A 21,213-nucleotide genomic window follows, 5' to 3' on the forward strand; every position below is an offset into this window, starting at 1 on the left:
TAGCCTAATGAAAAAAGAAAGAAAACAGAAGCTTGGGAAATATGAATTCATAAAAGATATTATAATCATGATTCTTTATAACAGATGGCATACATTTTGGTCTGACTACTGCTTGTGAAAATAATGCAAAGTTACCAGAGTATCCAAAGATCATAAAGGAAAAAAAAAATGGTATATATTAAAAAGAAAGTAGCACAGGGACCTCTTTCCTGGTGGCAGTGAGCTTGAGATTGTTGTACTTATTTCCTGCCTAACACTAGAAAAAGTGGCTATGTTCATTTCAAGCCCTCACTTACTGGTAGTCTGAGGTACAGAATGAAGGGGAGCCTTTGTCTGTTTTGAAAGCCTCCTGGGCTGTCAGTTTCCTCTTATTCTATAGGATACCATATTCCCAGATGCAATAAAGGAAGGAGTCCATGTCTATGGGGTTTTGCTTAGGAGTCCATGACCAGTAATCTCCTGGGCTACTTTTATGTGAAATAGACAGGCAGGACACATAAACAATGCTAATAAGACTATTTCAAAGACTAAATGCAACTGAAAGGGGCAGGTGGATTATAATTCTTCAAAATTCAGAGTGATGGTAAGAAGGCAAAGAGCAAAGGGAGGACTGTATGGTCAAAATAAGGGGGGAGTGGTCTGCCTATGAGGCAATGACAATGCCTATGGATCATAGCTTGTGTATTATATTACAATTTATTTTTTTCAACTATGTATTAGAAGCTATTCTTTTTGATGCTTTTAACTCTAATTCATTTATTTTAACTGCTATAGACTATTTCAGTTTATGCATATTTTTTATTTACACATTTGTTCAATTCTCTTGCCAACGTGCCTTTAGGCTCTTTCTAATTGTTTTGCTATTAAAAACACTGATAACAATAAACACTCTTGTACACATCTTCTTGAGAACGTGTTTGAGGTTCTGTAGGGTGTGTACCTACAGATAAAAATTTTTATTTGTAATGGTTGTACATTTTTAACTTTTTTCAGATAAGACCAAATTACTCTCTTGATGGGTTGTAACAATTTATAATCCCACTGGCAGTGTATGAAAGGTCCATTTCTCTGCACTTTTGCTAACTTTCTATTATTACACTATTTTTTGCCATTCTGATGAGTATGAAATGGTGTCTAATTGATGTTAGTGGCATTTTCTTGATTATCTTTGAGGTTAAATTTTATGTGTTTAGTGGCCAATATGGCCACTAAAAAACAAGGTGGCTTTGCCACCATCTGCACTACTGCCACCACAGTAAAAGTAGAAACTCCATGCAGATCCTGTTTCCTCATGTTGACACTTTTGAACTGAAGTTTCCTATGGGATGTGTGTGTGCGTGTGCGTGTGTGTGTGTGTGTGTGTGTGTGTGTGTGTGTGCATGTTTGTGTGATTGGTGTTTCTTAGGTCTCTAGTCTGATTCTAGTTCCAAAAAACTGGTAATTTAAGTTTTGACTCTTAATTTACGAAGGCAGAACTCATAACATGGGAGTTTCTACGAGATTTTCTAGAAAGGTCAAACAAATGACAGTGAACAGTAATAAATATAGATAGATCTACTCTACATTTTATTACTAGTTTTCTAAGGTGTGTATGTATGTGTTATAAATGTATTTGAAATTTTGCAACTTCTCTTTTGTCCCCTATTAAGACAATTGCATGATTTTTCTCCTTTAATCTATTAATGCAGTTAATTACATTAATAGGTTTCTCTAGTGTTAGGTCATCTTTTACATTCCTTGAAAGAATCAGACTTGATAATGATTTTTAAATACATGTATTGGTTTGTTTATTATTTTATTCATGGTTCTTTGTATCTGTGTTCATAGGAGTTCCCAATTTAAACCACTTCTCATTACCTCAACTGCTAGTGCTCTGGTTCAGGCCACCATTGCCTCTAGCATATCCAATTGTAAAAAGCCCCTAACTGATTTCCCTGTCTCTACTCTTGTCACCCTATAATCTATTCTCTACAGGATGGTAGTTATTATACATATAATACACACACACACACACACACAGACACACACACACACACAAAATAGTTTAATAGAACCTCATGTACCAATCACCTAGTTCAAAAATTAACATTTTTGGCACATCTTATTTAATCTGTATTCCTACCCCATCCCCAATTATTCTCCCTTATTTTGTCTCTTTTTCTTTATTAAACTTATCAGAAGTTTTCTATATTGTTAGTGTTGTCAAAGTAACCTGTTTTGGGTTTTGTTCATCATATGTATTATTTATTTTTTGTTTTCTGTTTCACTGATTTTTGCATTTGTCTGGATCATTTTTTTTTCTTTCATCCCTCCTTCCCACTCTCCCTCCCATCCATCCATACTTAATTCCTTTTGTTTTATTAGATGCTCATCAGATCTCCACCATCTGTGGCCCAGATGGAGGAGCACAAAGTGTGGGGACTGACACACACATCGTGAGCAGTAGGAGGGGGTGGAGGCAGCAGGGTGGCTCCAGGATGCCCATGGATGGTTAGAGGTGGAAGGAGAGTGGGAAACAGAGGCAGAGACCAGAAATGCTCCTGCCACTTCTTCCCCACAAGCGTCAATTATCTTTTTCTTTATTTGGGGTACTGTGTGGTTCTTCTGGTTTCTTGATTAGATTAGTTTAAGCTTTTACTTTTTAAGGCTATCTTTAAGGCTTCTTTACAGCTATCAGTTTCCTTCCAAGTACCACGTGAGTGTCCCACTACAAGATTTCATATTCTATAAACATTTTCACTGTTGTTCAGTCCTAAGTATTTTCTAATATCCTTTATGGTTTTTCTTTGCTTCTTGAAATTTTTATAGTGGGGTTTTCAATTTTTACATGTAAAATTTTGTTATTAGTTTCTAATTTAATGCCTCATATTGAAAAAGATGGCTTGAAGGATACGAAATATTTTTGTTTCTTGAGATTTGCTTTCTGACTTAACACACGATCATTTATTTTTGGCAAAAAAATGTGTCTTACTAAGTGTAAGATGGATAAGCCTATATATATACAGATACATATGTACCTATCTATATATAGATCTATCTATCTATCCATATATCCCTTAGGTCCTCTTGTCAATTGGGTTGTTCACATATTTTAATCATGCAAATTGTTCTAATTGTTCTTTCATTTATTGAGAATCAATGGGCTTGTCACATTCTCCTGGTAATTCAAATTTGTCTTATGTATTTTGAGTCCATGTTATCTTATACATAAAAATTTAGAATTGATATTTTTCCACGGAATATACTTTATTTTTTAATGTAATGATATTTTATCCCAAAGAAAAATGTTTGTCTTAAAGTCCACTCTGTCTGTACTTTATAGTTTTACCACATTATTACCATATATACATTTCTATTACTTTACTTTCAACCTGTGTTTTTAAGTTTCTTTAGGTGTGACTCTTGTATATACATAGCATGTGGCTACACTGTTTATTTATCCTTAGAATATATTTTGTTTCTACTATCTCACATATTCTTTTTCCTATGTTTTTCCATGCTTTATTCTTACTTGTCTTCTATAGATTGAAGCATTTTCTATATTCCCAATTGTTTTTCTCTATTTTATAAGTTTTATATTTATTTATTTTTTTAAAGATTTTATTTATTTGACAGAGAGTCACAGTGAGAGAGGGAACACAAGCAGAGGGGGTGGGAGAGGGAGAAGCAGGCTCCCCGCCGAGCACGGAGCCTGATGCGGGGCTCGATCCCAGGACCCTGGGATCATGACCTGAGCCGAAGGCAGACGCTTAACGACTGAGCCACCCAGGCGCCCCTATAAGTTTTATATTTATATCTAGTACATTCTTTAGTGGTTACTTTAAACATTAACATACATACTTGACCTAAAGTTTAATATCTCCCCTCTCCTCACAAGTAATACAATAATGCATTAACCAACATATCCCTACTCCCTCCTTCCATTAGGTTTACTCTAGTTATTTATTCCACCTAGTTTTTATAGTCATTATTATTTGTAGAGAGCCATTATTTGTTTAGTTTAACCATATGTTGGTTAATAGTTGTGCTCACTATTCCTTCTTCAATCTTCCTGCTATTTTAATTTTTCAACTACACAAATAACTTATTTTAATAGTTCTTTTCATGAGGATTTATTCAATCATTTCTTTATCAAAAATATTTATATTTTATATTTTCTGAAGCTCTTTGGTGGAGGGGTGCAAGATGGTGGAGTAGGAGGACCCTAAGCTCACCCTTTCCCATGTTTACAACTAGATAACACATCTAAGTCAATAAACCAGAGAGTGATCCAAAGACTGGCAGAACAAATTCCACAACTAAATGTAGAGAAGAAGGGCATCAGAGAGGTTAGGAAGGGCAGAACCAGTAGAGGGGAGCTGCCCACAGAAGAGATGGAACTGTGGTCATTGAGAGGAGAAAGCACAAGGGAGCCCACACAGGGAAAATTAATCCCTGTAATGTCTGGCCTTGAAAACCAAAGGGACTGAATTCCATGAGTTTGTATAACTGGCAGGACTTGGAGCCTAGAGCTTTAAAAGTCAGCTGACTCAGCCCTGGGTAAGCTGGGAAGGTGAGTGATAGCCAGGTCCCTGCCCTTAAAGAGACAACAGACTGAGCAAAAGCAACATAGAAGTGACAGCTTGCACAACTGGAGGGAGATCTGTTTATACTATTGTGGAGTGTATTGGGGGACTTCTCTGGGAACAAAGGAGCTGTCAGGTGCCATTTTCCTCCCCTATCCTCCCAGATAAACTCAGAGCCACCTATGAGATGTGGCACTACACAGACACTTGCTACCTAACCTGTTAGCAGTGTGTCCCACCCACGAGTTTTTCTGAGGAGTGGTCCACTCCAAGCCTGCTGGCCTCTGCCCTGGACTTAGTATAAATTTTGTTAACACTGCACATGCCCCATCCTGCTTCTGCCTCTCTGTGCTGCACCTGTGACCACCATGCTTAGGGATCCTGCCTACAACTAGTGGCTCAGTGCAATTTTTGTTAATGCCATGTGTGTGCCTCGACCAGCAGATGCATACACAGACACTTTGTACCCCAACTACCTCCACTGCTGCACGTCACACCCCTGGCTACTGCAGTGATTTGAGGGATCACTCTAGGACTAGCAGCTCAGTGCAAATTTTACTAACACCAACACTCCACCCCTGAGCCCTCCTATGGTCATGCTCTGCCTCAGAGCTAGTCTGTCTGGGTCTCACACCACAGAGTGCAAGCACAGCCCACAACAGGCAGAGTTAGTGAAGAAATCTGGACGGGGAAAGGGAAAGCTATACAGATACAATAACAGGATGCAAGCAACACACATAGGAGGCTGCCCTGAAGTGCCAGGTTCTGATGAACAGGGGATAGTACACTGCAGGGCACTACAGAAACTCTTCTTCATAAAGCCACTACTTTCAAGAGCAAAGGATGTAGCTGACTTTCCTAACACACAGAAAGAGACACAGAGAAGTAGACAAAATGAAGAGGCAGAGGAATTTGTCCCAAATGAAAGAACACAGCAAAATCACAGCAGGATATCTAAGTGACACTGAAATAAGTAATATGCTTTATAGAGAATTTAACGCAATGATCATAAAGGTACTCATTTGACTTGAGAAAAGAGTAGAGGACATCAGTGAGACCCTTAATGAAGTGATAAAAAAATAACATATCAGAGATGAATAACTTTATAAATGCAATTAAAAATATAGATGAGGGCGCCTGGGTGGCTCAGCTGGTTGAGCGACTGCCTTCGGCTCAGGTCATGATCCTGGAGTCCCGGGATCGAGTCCCACATCGGGCTCCCTGCTCGGCAGGGAGTCTGCTTCTCCCTCTGCCCCTCCCCCCTCTCATGTGCTCTCTCTCTCTCTCTCTCTCTCATTCTCTCTCTCAAATAAATAAATAAAATCTTAAAAAAAAAAAAAATATAGATGGAACACAGAGTAGGCTACAGAAAGCAGAGGATCATATAAGTGACCTGGAGGATAGAACAATGGAAAGCAATCAAGCTGAACAGATGAGAGACAGATACTGCATAATGAGAATAGATTTAGGGAACTCAGAGACTCCATCAACCATAATCACATTCATATTATAGGGATCACAGAAGAAAAAGAGAGGAAGGGGGGCAAAAAATGTATTTGAAGAAATAATAGCTGAAAACTTCCTGAATCTGGAGAGGGAAACAGATGTCTAGTTCAGGAGGCACAGTGATCCCCCAACAAATTCTACCCAAGGAGGTCCACACAAAGACACATAGTAATAAACTGGCAAAAAAAAAAAAAAATGATAAAGAAAGAATTTTAAAGGTTATAAGAGAAAAGAAGACAGTTACATACAAAGGACACCCAATAAGGAAATCAGCTGAGTTTTCAGCAGAAACTTTACAGGCTAGAAGGGAGTGGCATGATATATTCAAAGTGCTGAAAGGGAAAAATCTGCAGCCAAGAATACTCTATCCAGCAAAGCTATCATTCAGAATAGAAGGAGAGATAAAGACTTTCTCAGACAAACAAAAAACTAAAGGAGTTCATGACAAGTAAGCCACACCTACAAGAAATACTACAGGGGACTCTTTGATAGGAAAAGAAAGACCGTAAGTAGGAGTAAGAAAAGTAGGAAACAGAAAAGCAGTAAAAATAAGTATATCTGTAAAAATCAGTCAAAGGACTTTTGACACACTTACATCAATAGACGGATCATCTAAACAGAAAATCAACAAGGAAACAGTGGCCTTGAATGACACACCAGAGTAGATGTATTTAACAGATATATTAAGAACATTCTGTCCTAAAACAGCAGAATACATATTCTTTTCAAGTGCATGTGGAACAGTCTCCAGAATAGATCACATATTAGGCCATACAACAAGTCACAACAATTTCAAAAAGATCAAAGTAATAACATGCATGGTTTCTGACCACAATGCTATAAAACTGGAAATCAACCACAAGAAAAAATCTGGAAAAAAGCACAAATTCATGGAGATTAAATAACATGCTACTAAACAATGAATGGGCCAAACAAGAAATCAAAAAAGAAATTAAAAAGTACATGGAAACAAATGAAAATGAAAACACAATTGTCCAAAACCTTTGAGATACAGCAAAAGTGGTCCTAAGAAAGAAGTTTATAGCAATACAGGGCTACCTCAAGAAGCAAGAAATATCTCAAATAAACAACCTAACATTACACACCAAGGAGCTAGGTACAGAACAACAAACAAAACCAAAAGCCAGCAGAAGGAGTGAAATAATAAATATTAGAGCAGAAATAAATGATATAGAAACTAGAAAAGAAATTGAACAGATCAGTGAAACCAGGAACTGGTTCTTTGAAAAGATCAATAAAATTGATGAACCTCTAGCCAGATTCATCAAAGAGAGAGAGAGAGAGTACTCAAAATCAGAAATGAAGGAGGAGAAATAATCAACACCCCAGAAATACAAACAATTGTAAGATAATATTGTGAAAAACTATATGCCAACAAATTAGACAACCTAGAAGAAATGGATAAATTTCTAGAAATATTTAATCTACCAAAACTAAACCAGGAAGAAATAGAAAATTTGGACAGACTGATTATCAACAAGGAAATTAAACCAGTAGTCACAAAACCCAGCAGACAAAAGTCCAGGACTAGACGGTGTCACAGGGGAATTCTACCAAACATTTAAATAAGAGTTAATACCTATTCTTCTCAAACACTTCCAAAAAATAGAAGGAAAGCCTCCAAATTCATTCTGTGAGGCCAGTATCACCCTGATACCAAAACCAGATTAAGACAGACACCAAAAAAGAAGAGAACTACGGGCCAATATCTCTCATGAATATGGATGCAAAATTCCTAAATAAAATATTAGCAGCCAGATTCCAAAAATATATTTTTAAAAAATTATTCATCACAATCAAGTGGGATTTATTCCCAGCATGCAGGGTGGTTCAGTATTCACAAATCAATTAATGTGATACATCACATCAGTAAAAGAAAGGATAAAAACCACATGATGATTTCAACAGACATAGAAAAAGCATTTCACAAAGTACAACATTGATTCAGGATAAAAGCCCTCAACAAAGTAGGTTTGGAGGGAACATACCTCAGCATGATAAAAGCCACATATGAAAAACCCACAGCCAACATCATCCTCAATGGGGAAATACTGAGAGCATTTCCCCTAAGGTCAGGAATAAGACAAGGATGTCCACTCTCACCACTTTTTTTTTTTTAATTTTTTTTTTTAAAGATTTTATTTATTTATTTGAGAGAGAGAATGAGATAGAGAGAGAGCATGAGAGGGGGGAGGGTCAGAGGGAGAAGCAGACTCCCTGCTGAGCAGGGAGCCCGATGCGGGACTCGATCCTGGGACTCCAGGATCATGACCTGAGCTGAAGGCAGTCGCTTAACCAACTGAGCCACCCAGGCGCCCTCCTCTCACCACTTTTATTCAATATAGTACTGGGAGTCCTAGCCACAGCAGTTAGACAACAAAAAGAAATAAAAGGCATCCAAATCAGTAATGAAGAAGTAAAACTTTCACTATTTGCAGATGACATGATACTATGTGTAGAAAACCCTAAAGATTCCACCAAAAACCTACTAGAACTGATTAATGATTTCAGTAAAGCCACAGGATACAAAATCCATGTGCAAAAATCTGTTATATTTCTATACATTAATAATGAAACAGCAGAAAGCAACATTAAGAAAACAGTCCCATTTACAATTGCACCAAAAATAAGACGACACCTAGGAATAAACCTAACCAAAGGGTGAAAAGCATATGCTCTGAAAACTATAAAACAGTCATACAAGAAATTGAAGATAATACAAAGAAATGGAAAGACATTCCATGCTCACAGATTGGAAGAACAAATATTGTTAAAATAGCTATACTACCCAAAACAATCTACACATTTAATGCAATCCCTATCAAACTACTCAAACTACCAACAACATTTTTCACAGAACTAGAACAAACAATCCTAACATTAATATGGAACCACAAAGACACAAATTTCCAAAGCAGTTTTGAAAAAGAGAAGCAAAATAGGAGGTATCACAATTACAGATTTCAAGTTACATTACAAAGCTGTAGTAATCAAAGCAGTATGGTAATGGCACATAAATAGACACATAGATCAATAGAAGAGAGTAGAAAACCCAGAAATAAACCCACAATTATATGGTCAACTAATCAACAAAGGAGGCAAGAATATCCAATGGGAGAAAGATAGTCTCTTCAACAAACAGTGTTGAGAAAACTGGACAGCAACATGCAAAAGAATGAAACTGGACCACTTTCTTATACCACACACAAAAATAAATTCAAAATGGATTAAAGACCTGAATGTGAGACATGAAACCATAAAAGTCCTAGAAGAGGGCTCAGGCAGTAATGTCTCTGATACCAGCCATAGCAACATTTTTCTAGATATGTCTCCTGAGGCAAGGGAAACAAAAGCAAAAATAAACTATTAGGACTGCATCAAAATACAGTTTCCCCACAGCAAAGGAAACAACAAACAAAAGTAAAAGGCAACCTACTGAATGGGAGAAGGTATTCACAAATGACATATCCAATAAAGGGTTAGTATTCAAAATATATAAAGAACTGATACAACCGAGTGATGGGTATTAAGGAGGGCATGTGTTGTGATGAGCACTGGGTATTATATAGAACTAATGAATCTGTGAACACTACATCAAAAACTAATGATGTACTATATGCTGGCTAACTGAACATGATAAAAAAATAAAAATAAAAAAAATAAAAAGGGGGCACAAAAAAAGAACTGATACAACTCAACACCCCCAAAAACAAATAATCCAGTTAACACGTGGGCCAAAGACATGAACAGACATTTCTCCAAAGAAGACATCCAGATGGCCAACAGACATATGAAAAGATGTTCCTAATCACTTAATATCAGGGAAATGCAAATCAAAACTACAATGAGATATCACTTCACACCTCTCAGAATGGCTATAATAAAAAACATAAGAAACAACCAGTGTTGGCGAGGATGTGGAGAAAAAGGAACCCTCTTGCACTGTTGGTCAGAATGCAAATTGGTGAAGCCACTATGAAAAACAGTATGGAAGTTCCTCAAAAATTTAAAAAAGAACTATTCTGCAATCCAGTAATCACACTACTGGGTTTTTACCCCCCAAATGCAAAAATATTAATTTGAAATGATACATGTACCCCTATGTTTATTGCAGCATTATTTACAGTAGCCAAATTATGGAAGCAGCTTAAGTGTCCATTGATAGATGAATGGATAAAGAAGATGTGTTATATATACACAATGGAATATTATTCACCCAAAGAAAAGAATGAGCTCTTGCCTTTTACAATGACATGGATGGAGCTAGAGAGTATAATGCTAAGCAAAATAAGTCAGTCAGAGAAAGACAAATACCATACGATCTCGTGCATATGTGGAATTTAAGAAACAAAACAAAGGAGCAAAGGGGAAAAAAGAGAGAGAGACAAACCAAGAAACAGGCTCCTAACTATAGAGAAGAAACTGATGGTTACCTGAGGGGAGGTAGGAGAGGAATGGGTGAAATAGGTGATGGGGATTGAGTGCACTTATCATGATAAGCACTGGATGGTGTATGGAATTGTTGAATCACTATATTGTATACCTGAAACTAATATAATACAGTATATTAACTATAGTGGCATTAAAAAAATTTAGAGAACATTTATGGAGCAGCTACTGTATGCCAGGTGCTAGAGATATAGCAGCAAAAAAAAAAAAAGTCTCTGCTCTCAGGAAGCCTCCAGGCTAGTAGAATGAAAGAAATAGTAACCGAATAAAAATACATTTTGTCAGTGCAATCTAACAAAATAATACATGAAGAAAAATAATACAAGGAAAGGGGAATTAACTGTTTATGATAGAATGTTCAAGGAATGTTTCTTTGATATGAGTACTTCTGAATAAGATCTGAATGCTGTGATTGACGCAGCCATGAAACTATCTTATTTTGTTAATCTAAAATTATCTATATTTGACCTTGCTCTTAAATGATAATCTAGTTGGCTACAGAATTCTTTTGGCTTCTGTTACTGTTTTCACAAACTCTTCTATCAGTGAAATTGTTATTTCTTTGTAGGTAATATGCCTTTTCTATTTTGCTGTTTTTAAGATCTCTTTGGTATTCTTCCAATCCACTATGTTGGCTTGGATCTATTTTATTATATTGAGATTGCAACTCATTATGGTTCTCAAAGCTAGGGATTCATGTATTTCAACAATTGTAAGAAACTGTCATCTATTAGTACGTTAAATATTGTTTCTCCCCAATTTTCTCTATTCTCTAACTTTAGAATTTTATTAGATTATGCTGAACCTTTTCCTTTTATTCTCCTGGTACTATACCTCTCCTTCATATGTGTTCTTTTTCATCATTTATCTGTCTGAAATGTGCACTGAACAATTTTTCTTCATATGCATTTCCAGTTTACTAATCTCTCTTCATTGATGTGTAATCTTGTATGTAATGTATCCATTGAGTTTTTATTTTCAATATTCTTAATACCTCCTTTGATGCCTTTATCATTTTAATTATAGTTCCTTTACAGTATCTATTTGATTCTTCTGTCATGTGAAGTTCTTGGAGTGGTCTAATTCAATTATATGTTGTATCAGCTGACTCTCACTTGTGACCATTTCCTTAGGTGTTCTATTGTGGATTGTGAGCTTATTTTCAGCAAGCACTTACTTGTGGTCATGTCCTTCCAGTGTGTTTTTGTGTTTGCTTTTGCAAGTCAATATAGAGGTATCCCCACATTGAGGCAAATTCCTATGTTAATTTCTCAGTTTATAAACTCAAAACCAGGAAGATACTCTGTATTTAAACATCAATCCCATATAAGATTAGATTTAAGGTTGCTAAATCTCAGTAGAAATGCTTCCCTTAAACCTCTCTCCATTCAGAATCCATGCTTGGATAGACAGGTTTCCTTTTTTGAATTTTCATGTTGTAGACTGGTTTTGTCTAGTTCATTTTATCCAATTCTCCTTTTTGCTGAAGTTGGAGCCATTCAGGGTCTTGGCTTTATGTGGGAGTCTAGTTCCACCTTTTTACCCGGGACAGTCCTGGTTTATACCAGTTGTCCTGTTGTAATTTTTGATAAAAACTCTTCTGACTCTCAAATATGTCCCAGTTTAGATGATATGTATATAATATTCTAATCTTTAATCAGAACTGTGCTTGGTATGCTAGAGAAAGAGAAAAGCCAGACTGGCTAATTTGTAGAGGGAAGAGTGGTTGAAGAAGAGCTCAGAGAAGAAGATAAGGGTCAATTTATGAAGTACTTTCTAGGTAAGAGAAGGATATTGAAACAGTTTACATATGATTAAAAGTCATTAAGGGATTTTTAAGCCACAGGGTTTTAGGCTGCTTCTTTATTTTACCTGGATACTTAAAAGTGTCTCCCATGCCTTGTGTAGTTTAGTGGTAAGAGATTTGGGTAAGGTTTGCATTCAGATCTGGGGACTCACCCTCTCAGTGATTCTCTTGCTTCCAGGGCTTTCTCCTGAATTTTCAGCTCTTTGAACAGCCTTGTGGTCTATCCTCTGAGATATTAAGCCAATGCATTTTCTGATTTCTGCCAAGCTTACAAACATCACTCAGCACAGTTTTATCATCTGTCATTTGGTGGAAGACTTCCCTATGGTTTCTGCCTGCATTTTTTTTTAACAGAGTCCCAAAGTCTTGCTCATGTGTGTATAGTGTAATGGTCAGCTAAAATTTGGGGCAGAGTATATCTGCAGATTTGGGGTCCCATCCCTTTTGTGACTGTCTTGTTTCCAGGAGTACCACCCCTAAATTTCCAGATTATTTTCCACCTTGAGCCAGTAAAACTGTGGTATCTGCTACAGGAATTCTAGGTTTAGGGCAGCACCCGATGCTTCTTTCAAGGGTAAACTTTCTTGAAGTTTTTGTCTGCTTACAGTTGTACCATATTGCTTTCAAATAGGTTCTTCTCCCTTCTTCTCCCCCCTCTATATATGTTTTAATTTTATAATTAATAGCTACAAGAAGGTATAGCCAAACAATTTAGTCAGCTGTTACCAAAACCTGAAACATTTATTGTTATTTTACTTTATATTTAGATTAACAGCAATTTTGAAAAAATTTTGCATGCTTATTAGCAATTTTTATCTATTTTATGAATTTTCTGTTATGCTATTTACCCATTTTTCTATTTGTCTGTTTTTATTTATAGGTAAGAGTTTCTTATTTATTGACAATAATAAAATATAAACTCATCAGATGTATTATTTTTGTGAGACTCAAATGAAATGTGTTTTAAAATTTAAGGTTTTGATTTTATGGTGACTGTTATATTGGCCTTTGATGTTCATATGGGATCATTTAGTAGAGGAGACAAAGTAAGGAGTTTGTTCTTATTAGAGATGCCACTGCATAGAGAAGGGAGTTCTTGCCTTTTCATAAGGCAGTCTTGTGGTCAGCTTGTATGATGTGCAGGGCAGTGTTGGCAGTGACCTTCCTAAGCAAACTCTTGTCAGATATATTATTTTCATACTTATTGATCACCATGGCTTTATTTTTCGATCATAATCATTTGCCATACTCACCAGTAAGTACTATTAATATACTGCTGCTTCTGTGCATTGGAGGAAATATTGCAAAATGATTAATATTTGCTAAGGGCACTATGGGTTCATACCAGAACTATGTTCAAACATTGTTCCCTCTTTTTTGTCCCTAGGAGTACACCATTGATGTATTTTTTCGACAGACATGGCATGATGAAAGACTGAAATTTGATGGACCCATGAAGATCCTTCCACTGAACAATCTCCTGGCTAGTAAGATCTGGACCCCTGACACCTTCTTTCACAATGGCAAGAAATCAGTAGCCCATAACATGACCACACCTAACAAGCTGCTCAGACTGGTGGACAATGGAACCCTCCTCTACACAATGAGGTCAGAGTGTGGTACCTCCCATCTAAAGTATACTCAGGGTAGGGCTTGAAAACAGCATGTTTTAGGCTGTCTATTGAAAGTTCTGTTAAGTTTACAGATTAGAAATGCACATATAGGTATATACTTCTTAACATATTTGCCAGTACACGCATCCACAGACATATATATTATAGATGTACAAATAAATAGTCAAAACATATGAACATTCTCAGACACACAGAGATATATGTTCATGATGTATAAATGTATGCATACTCAGAGACACATGTGGACTAACACATAAGCATATACATATTCAAAGGCTCTTAAATTCAAAGGCTCACAGCTATATACACAGGCAGAGCACTGTGACAGTCAGAATAAGCTATTTAACTGCAGCAACAAACTTTCCCTATGATGCAGAATTGTGAGAATCAAATGAGATAATGATGGATATTTTCTGAAGCATACAATGTTATATATAATATATACAAAATTACAGCAACACATATTTTATGCCACATTGCCTGGGAATGCTGAGGAGTTTGATGTAAGTGAGGTTTCTAAATAACCTAAGAATGTTTCTTTCATTTTTTAAAGACTTTGAGAGAGAGAGAATGCACAAGCAGGGGGAGGGGCAGAGGAAGAGGGAAACAGAGAAGCAGACTCCCCACTGAGCAGGGAGATCGACACAGGGCTCAATCCCAGGACCCTGAGAATATGACCTGAGACAAAGGCAGCTGCTTAACTGACTGAGCCACCCAAGTGCCCCAGAATGTTTCTTTTAAATATCATTTATATACGGGGGCACCTGGATGGCTCAGTTGGTTAAGCATCCAACTCTTGTTTTTGGCTCAGGTCAGGCTCTCAGGGTTGTGAGATTCAACCCTGCATTGGGTTCCACACTCAGGGCAGAGTCTGCTTGAGATTCTGTCTCTTCCTCTCCTTCTGCCCCTCCCCCTCTCATATTCTCACTCTAAAGTAAATAAATAAATATTTAAAATAAATAAATATCATTCCTATACATGTATACACACATATATACACACATATATATAATTATGTATATATGTATATATATTATGTATAATTTTGCCTTCAAAAAGAATGACTTTAAAAACATTTCCAGTTCCATAGTATTCTTTGCCCCAACACTAAAACTTTCTGGGTTCTTGTTTTATGTTTTTGCTAGCTCCTGTGCTATCAGGTGTCCTGAAGCTCCCTCACACATTAATGAGATCAATTTTAAGTAACTGAATTAACATTATTGAATGGAAAAAATGTGATCTTTCAGTGCAGATTCTGTGGCTGTTTTAAATTTGAATTTTTGTTATTTTGTACAAAGAAACTGAAATATGTGGTGAATACATAAAGTGTCCTTGCCTATATCCTAGTCCTTCATTACCTTAAATTTGCTATTTATTGATGTTTTTCCTAAAAGAATTTGGTAGATGAGAAGATAGGCAAAGAGGAATGGAGAGCAAATGGATACTTAAGAGAAAATTTGAATTAGAGAGGAGGAGCTAAGAAACTAGAGGAGAAATGAGAATAGAGGAGAGAATGATGGAGAAAAGAAGTAAAGCGGATAGAAGTGGGGAAAAGAAGGTGGAGAGAAGGGAAGAAAAATCTGGAGATAAGGTCAATAAAATTAACATATATGTTTCATTGATCTCTTCCCAGATCTTATATATTTACATATATATGTATACATACATATGTATATGTGTGTGTGTGTTTGTGTTGGAGCACCTGATTATAAGTATTAGCATTCATTTTTGTACTATTCAGTAAGTAGAATGTAGTCAAGATAATTGTAGGTGTAAAGTAGACAGGAAGGATATTCTAGGCAGAGAAAACCAAGTAAGCAGTTACAAGAAATGGAATGGTTTCCTTCAACAGAAGCAAGAGAATGAGGTGGTCAGTTTTTAATTTTATATATGGCACTCTAGTTACTGTGTAAAGAATGTATTTGAAAGGAACAAAACTGGAATTATGGAAACTGGTTAGTAGACAGCTTAGTCTGGGCAAAGAGTGGTAAAGTTCTAATTCAGAACAGTGGATTAAGATGTAGAAGGGGAGAGACACTGAAGAAATAGTAAAAACAGCCAATGTTAGAATGACAGGAGGGACAGGAGTCAAGGTAGTAAGTACTCAGATCACATGGGTGAGCGATGGTGCTACAAACTGGGGCAGATTATATAAAAGTTACAAGAGATTTAGATAGGATAAATCTGCAAGGTTAATTTTGGGCAAGATAAGCCTTAAAAGATTGTAGATTATCTAGGGATAGGTGTGTAATAACTGTTGGATATACAAATCTAAAGATCAGGAGACAGATATAAGCTAGAGATATAAAATTTGGTATTGTTAGTATATTGGGATAACCATGTGAATGTATGTGGTCACTTCAGGAAAGTATGTAGAGTGAGAAGAAAATTATTCCAAGGATCCAATCATGTAGCATCATTATCATTAAGGCAGAAGGGGAGAAATAGGAACCTATGAAGGAGACCAAGAAGAGAAAGTAAGGAAGGTGTTGGTAGAACCCCTAGTGTGCAGTATCTTGAAAGCTAAGTGTGATAGTCAATAATTTTACTTTCAGTATTTCTAATTTATGTCCTTCTGGGTATGTGGTAGTATTGTACATCCATAGAACCTTGAAGTTAGGCCTGGATAGATGACTTTGGCTAACCAAATGTGACTGGAAATAACATGTATCATTTCTGAGGGAGGATAATACATAATTTTCCTTGTTCCTCTCCCCTGGCCACAGTGAGTAGCATTATGCCAGGTGTCTTTGGCTCTATCATTCTGTACCCCTTGTTGAAGATGACATAGAAGACAATGCCCCTCCCTACAACCTGAGATAGACAAGTGGTGTGAGTGAGAAGTAAATCTTTTTTGTTTGAGGACACTGAGATTTTAGGATTTTTTGTTACTGCATGCTAACCTGACCCATTTTGACTGATATATCAAAGGAGTAAAGGGTTTCAAAAAAGCTCACAGTGATCAGTAATAATAATATTAATAATAATATCAGTAATAGCATAAGTATAATTGTTAACATCAATATAGTATTTACAATGTGCCATGCACTATTCTTATCACTTAACTTTTGTAAACTAACAACTCTGTGAGATAGGTACTATTATTCCCACTTTTCAGATGAGGAAACTGAGACAAGAGTGGGTAAGAAAAAATTTTAAGATCACCTAGGTAGTAAATGGTTGAGTTAGCATTCATACTCTGGCTGTTTGGCTGCAAGTTCATGCTCTTTATCATTATTTATATATTTTTACAACATTGTTGGTTATTACAAAGAGATCAAGTAATATAGAGAATTAAATGTGTTGGGTTTGGCAACATGGAAGACACTGGTGTTCTTCACATACACTGTTTCAATGTAGTGTTTAGTGCAGTGGTGAGTTTTTAGGAGTTGGCATAGAAGTAGTGAAAATAGTAAACACAGAAAATACTTTCTGGAAGCTTGTTTGAAAATGAAAGCAATGAGTATATTATAGGTACATTCAGGGGTAAAATAAATAGTTGCTTTTTTGAATGTAGATACTGGCACTTATTTATGAGATAGCAGAGAGACAAAGATTGCAGATATAGTAGAAATGAGGTTTTGCTGACATCAAGTTGCCAGAGAAAACTGTAAGCAGGATGGTATCAAAACTACCTTGAAAGTTTTACTTATAAAGGAAGAGGGATGCCTCTTCTCACACTGAATGAAAGGATATGAGGTTAGATAAAAACAGGAAAGGAGATGGGGAGGATAGGACAGAGTAGAGGTAGATAGATAGAATAGATAATGTATGAAGGAGAATTTGAAGAGAATAGAACATAGTGGAGAAATATAACGGAGACATACTTGTAACAAAGGGCATAAAAGAGTTTGAAGAGGAGATGGGTGTACACAATTGTTGAAAGAATGAAGCAGAGTATACATAAACAGGAGGGGATTGTGGAATGAGGTAGTTGGAGGGATGGATGAGGATGATGAGATGTGGATGGGTAAAAAGTTATAAGAAAATGAAGAGAAAGTGATGGGCAGGAAAGGAAATCAACACATAGAGACTGAGGAGAAAAAATAGAGAATGAATGAGGAGAACAGGATAGTGGAGAGAGTAAATAATAAAAAGGATCAATGATAGTTTTGAGTTTTGGAGGAGGGGTAGAAAAGAGAGAAGAAAGGAGAGGGGAGGATGGGAATGTTAAAATATGAAAAGGAAAAAATGATGAAATATGAAGATTGAGGAGTACAGAAGATGAAGCAGACCAAAGGATTAGTCACCTGAAAATAAAGTTAGATGAATGGGAAGATGATGACCATTGAGTCCTTCATTCTAGTCTTAATTGGACAAGAAAGTGGAGTTTGATAAAATAGGAAACTATGTGGAATGCCCTTGTGTTTGTGTTTATTTTGAAGTACAGAATAAAGGAAGCATAGAAGTTCAGAAGCATGATAAAGCCATTGGTTCCCTTACATAGTAGAAGATTCACTTTGGATCCAGGAGGGTGGGTCTGGAGGGAGACCTAGGTTCAAAATTGAAAATATTAAAGCTTGGCTCTATTTATGGCCCCACAATTTATTCATCTAGTGACCTTTTGCAAGACACAAATTATCTACTTTCTCATTCTGATAATAATATAGCTGCTCCCTGTCTTGCAGACACATGAAAAGTATGAATTAGGTAAGGTCTAAAAGAATACGTAGAATTTTTCAGGAAGTGTTATTCTACAACATTATTATTTTGACCCTTGGAAATCTTATCTGGATTCCATGGAAAACTACAGAAGGTCAGCTTCTTAGAAAAATCTGACCAAGGATTGCATAGCTATGTAACTAGGGTAGTTTAGAATGAAATCTCATCTTGGGACCTCAGGACAACCATAAAAATTCAGGCCAAAGGTCATTACCTACTGCTTGCTTCAGCACCACACATACTAAAATTAAAACAGTACAGAGATGAACAGAGCCCAGATCAGGATGATATATATGTTTAGAAAGTATTTTCCATTTTCTCCAGACATAGATATATAGGAAACTTCATTTCTATTAATGACATTTATTGATGAAGATATGGGTAAATATAGTCATTGTATTGTTCTTTATACCTATTGTATATAAATGTGCATAATATATAATGCGGTAAAAATAAGTTCACTGATTATTTGAGTAGAAGGATAAATACTCATTGAATTTAACTAGATTTTATCCCATTGACATGAATCATTCATTCAACACGTTTATGAGGGCTTATTATGTTTAAGGTTTGGGGATGTATGTTGAGCTACAGAGATAAAAAAGACACAGCTCATGCTTTTAGTGACCTTACAGTCTATAAGTTAAAGCAGACATTGTGCACAGATATATGCACAATAATATAAAAGCCCTTAAACTGAGGGGGATACAAAATGTGACGGAATCACAAGGTAAAGAATATCCAAAATTATGTGGAGGCATCAAGGAAGGTTGTAAAAAGGAGCCAATTAATCCTATATCTTGACTCTTGAAGGAGGTATAGGTAACTATTAAACAGATGAGGGATGAGATGAGGTATAGGAGGGTATTCCAGGCAGAGGAAATAGCATGCACAGAGATAGGTATTCATGAATTGACATCATGAATCAGAAAATTCATGTCTCTTGGTAGAGCTTTCATTTATTTATTCTTCCAAAAATATTTCTAGAGGGCTTAATCAGATCCAAACAGTGTTCTAGGCACTAGGAATAAAATGGTGGGTAAAAATAAATGTGGTCTCTGCCCTCACATAACTTACATTCTAGTGGGGAAAACAAACAATAATGGTAACACAGAATAAGTGCTAAGATCAGGGAAGTACAGAATGCTGTGGAATCATATAACAGGGATAATGAAGTGAGTCTGTGGGGAATATCCACAGTGAATTTCAGAGGAAATCACTTTTTTTAGAGAGAGAGTGTGTGAGTTGGGGGGTGGTGCAGAGGGAGAGGGAGAGAGAGAATCTTAAGCAGTCTCCACACTCAGCATGGAGCCGGATGTGGGGCTCAGTCTCATGACCCTGAGATCATGACCTGAACCAAAGTCAAGAGTTGGATGCTTAACTGATTGAGCCACCCAGATGCTCCAGAGGAAATAACTTTTAAACTGAGACTTAAAAGATGTGTAGAGATAAATTAGACTAAAAGGGAGAAAATGTACCAGAGAGAGAGAGAGAGTACAGCAGGTATGAAGTCCAGGGGAATGAGGTGAGGGAGGTAGTAATGATACATCAAAGAAATGAAAGGAAATCCAGTATGGCTGGACCATAAAGTGCAGAGAAGTGACCTAGGGTGGAGAGGGATTCTTATGAGCTACATTGGCATAAAAATGGTAGGGATCCATTAAAGAATTTATTGCAGAGGAATGGCACAGATTTGCATTTTAGACAGATTGCTCTGGCAACAATGTGGAAGGTAGATTGGAAGAAGGCAAGGATGAAGATGAGCTATATATATGAGCTATAATACTCTAACAATAATAACAATTACTTTGTGTTAGACACCTACTATGTGCCAGACACTTTATGTAAAATATCTCTAATCTTCACAAAAACTATTCAATATAGGCATTATTATCCCTATTGGACTGATCCAGAAAGTGAAACTTAAAAATTAAAAATGGGAGGGGTGTCTGGGTGGTACAATTGGTTAAGCATCCAACTCTTGTGATCTCAGGGTCCTGAGATCAAGCCCCATGTCAGGCTCTGTGCTCACTGTGGAGTCCGCTTGAAATTGTCTCTCCCTCTCTCTGCCCCTGACATTTGTGCTCTCTTTCTCTCTCTCTCTCTCTCTCAAATAAATAAATAAATAAATAAACAAACAAACAAACCAACCTAAAAAATTGGGAGAGGAATTAAGATGGTGGAGGAGTAGGGGGACCCTAAGTTTGTCTCGTCTCTCAAATACAGCTAAATAGTTATCAAATCATTCTGAACACCTGAGAAATCAATTGGAGATCCGAAAAAAGAAATGCTGCAAGTCTACAATTAGAAAAGTGACCACGTTTTGGAAGTTAGGAGGTATGGAGGGTTGAATCAGGTGATATAGCTGAGGTGCTGCAGAGGGGAGGGAACCTGCTTAAGAAGGCTATCACAAAGTATCATAAGCAGTGGAGCACAAAATCAGAACTTTTAGAAGTCTGCTGCGGATGGGGGAAGGTCCCTGGCTTAAAGGTGCTCAGGTGGTAAAGTGGGGCAGAATCCGAGGTGTGACAGCATGGTCTCATGATCCCTGGAGTCACAAGAAGAATGG

At 36.7% G+C, this 21,213-nt stretch overlaps 1 protein-coding gene across 2 annotated transcripts in view; it reads left to right on the forward strand.

Annotated features, from left to right (window-relative positions):
- Window positions 1-21,213, forward strand: part of GABRA3 (gamma-aminobutyric acid type A receptor subunit alpha3) — a 352,889-nt gene that overhangs the window by 229,969 nt on the left and 101,707 nt on the right. For both annotated transcript variants that reach the window (XM_032397394.1, XM_032397393.1), the window contains exon 5: window positions 13,736-13,956. In XM_032397394.1, coding sequence (XP_032253285.1) covers window positions 13,736-13,956 — 221 coding nt within the window. The remainder of the gene's footprint in view (window positions 1-13,735; window positions 13,957-21,213) is intronic.

This window comes from Phoca vitulina, unplaced genomic scaffold (assembly GCF_004348235.1).
Source record: "Phoca vitulina isolate PV1807 unplaced genomic scaffold, GSC_HSeal_1.0 scaffold99, whole genome shotgun sequence".
In the NCBI taxonomy this organism is placed as follows: Eukaryota; Metazoa; Chordata; class Mammalia; order Carnivora; family Phocidae; genus Phoca; species Phoca vitulina.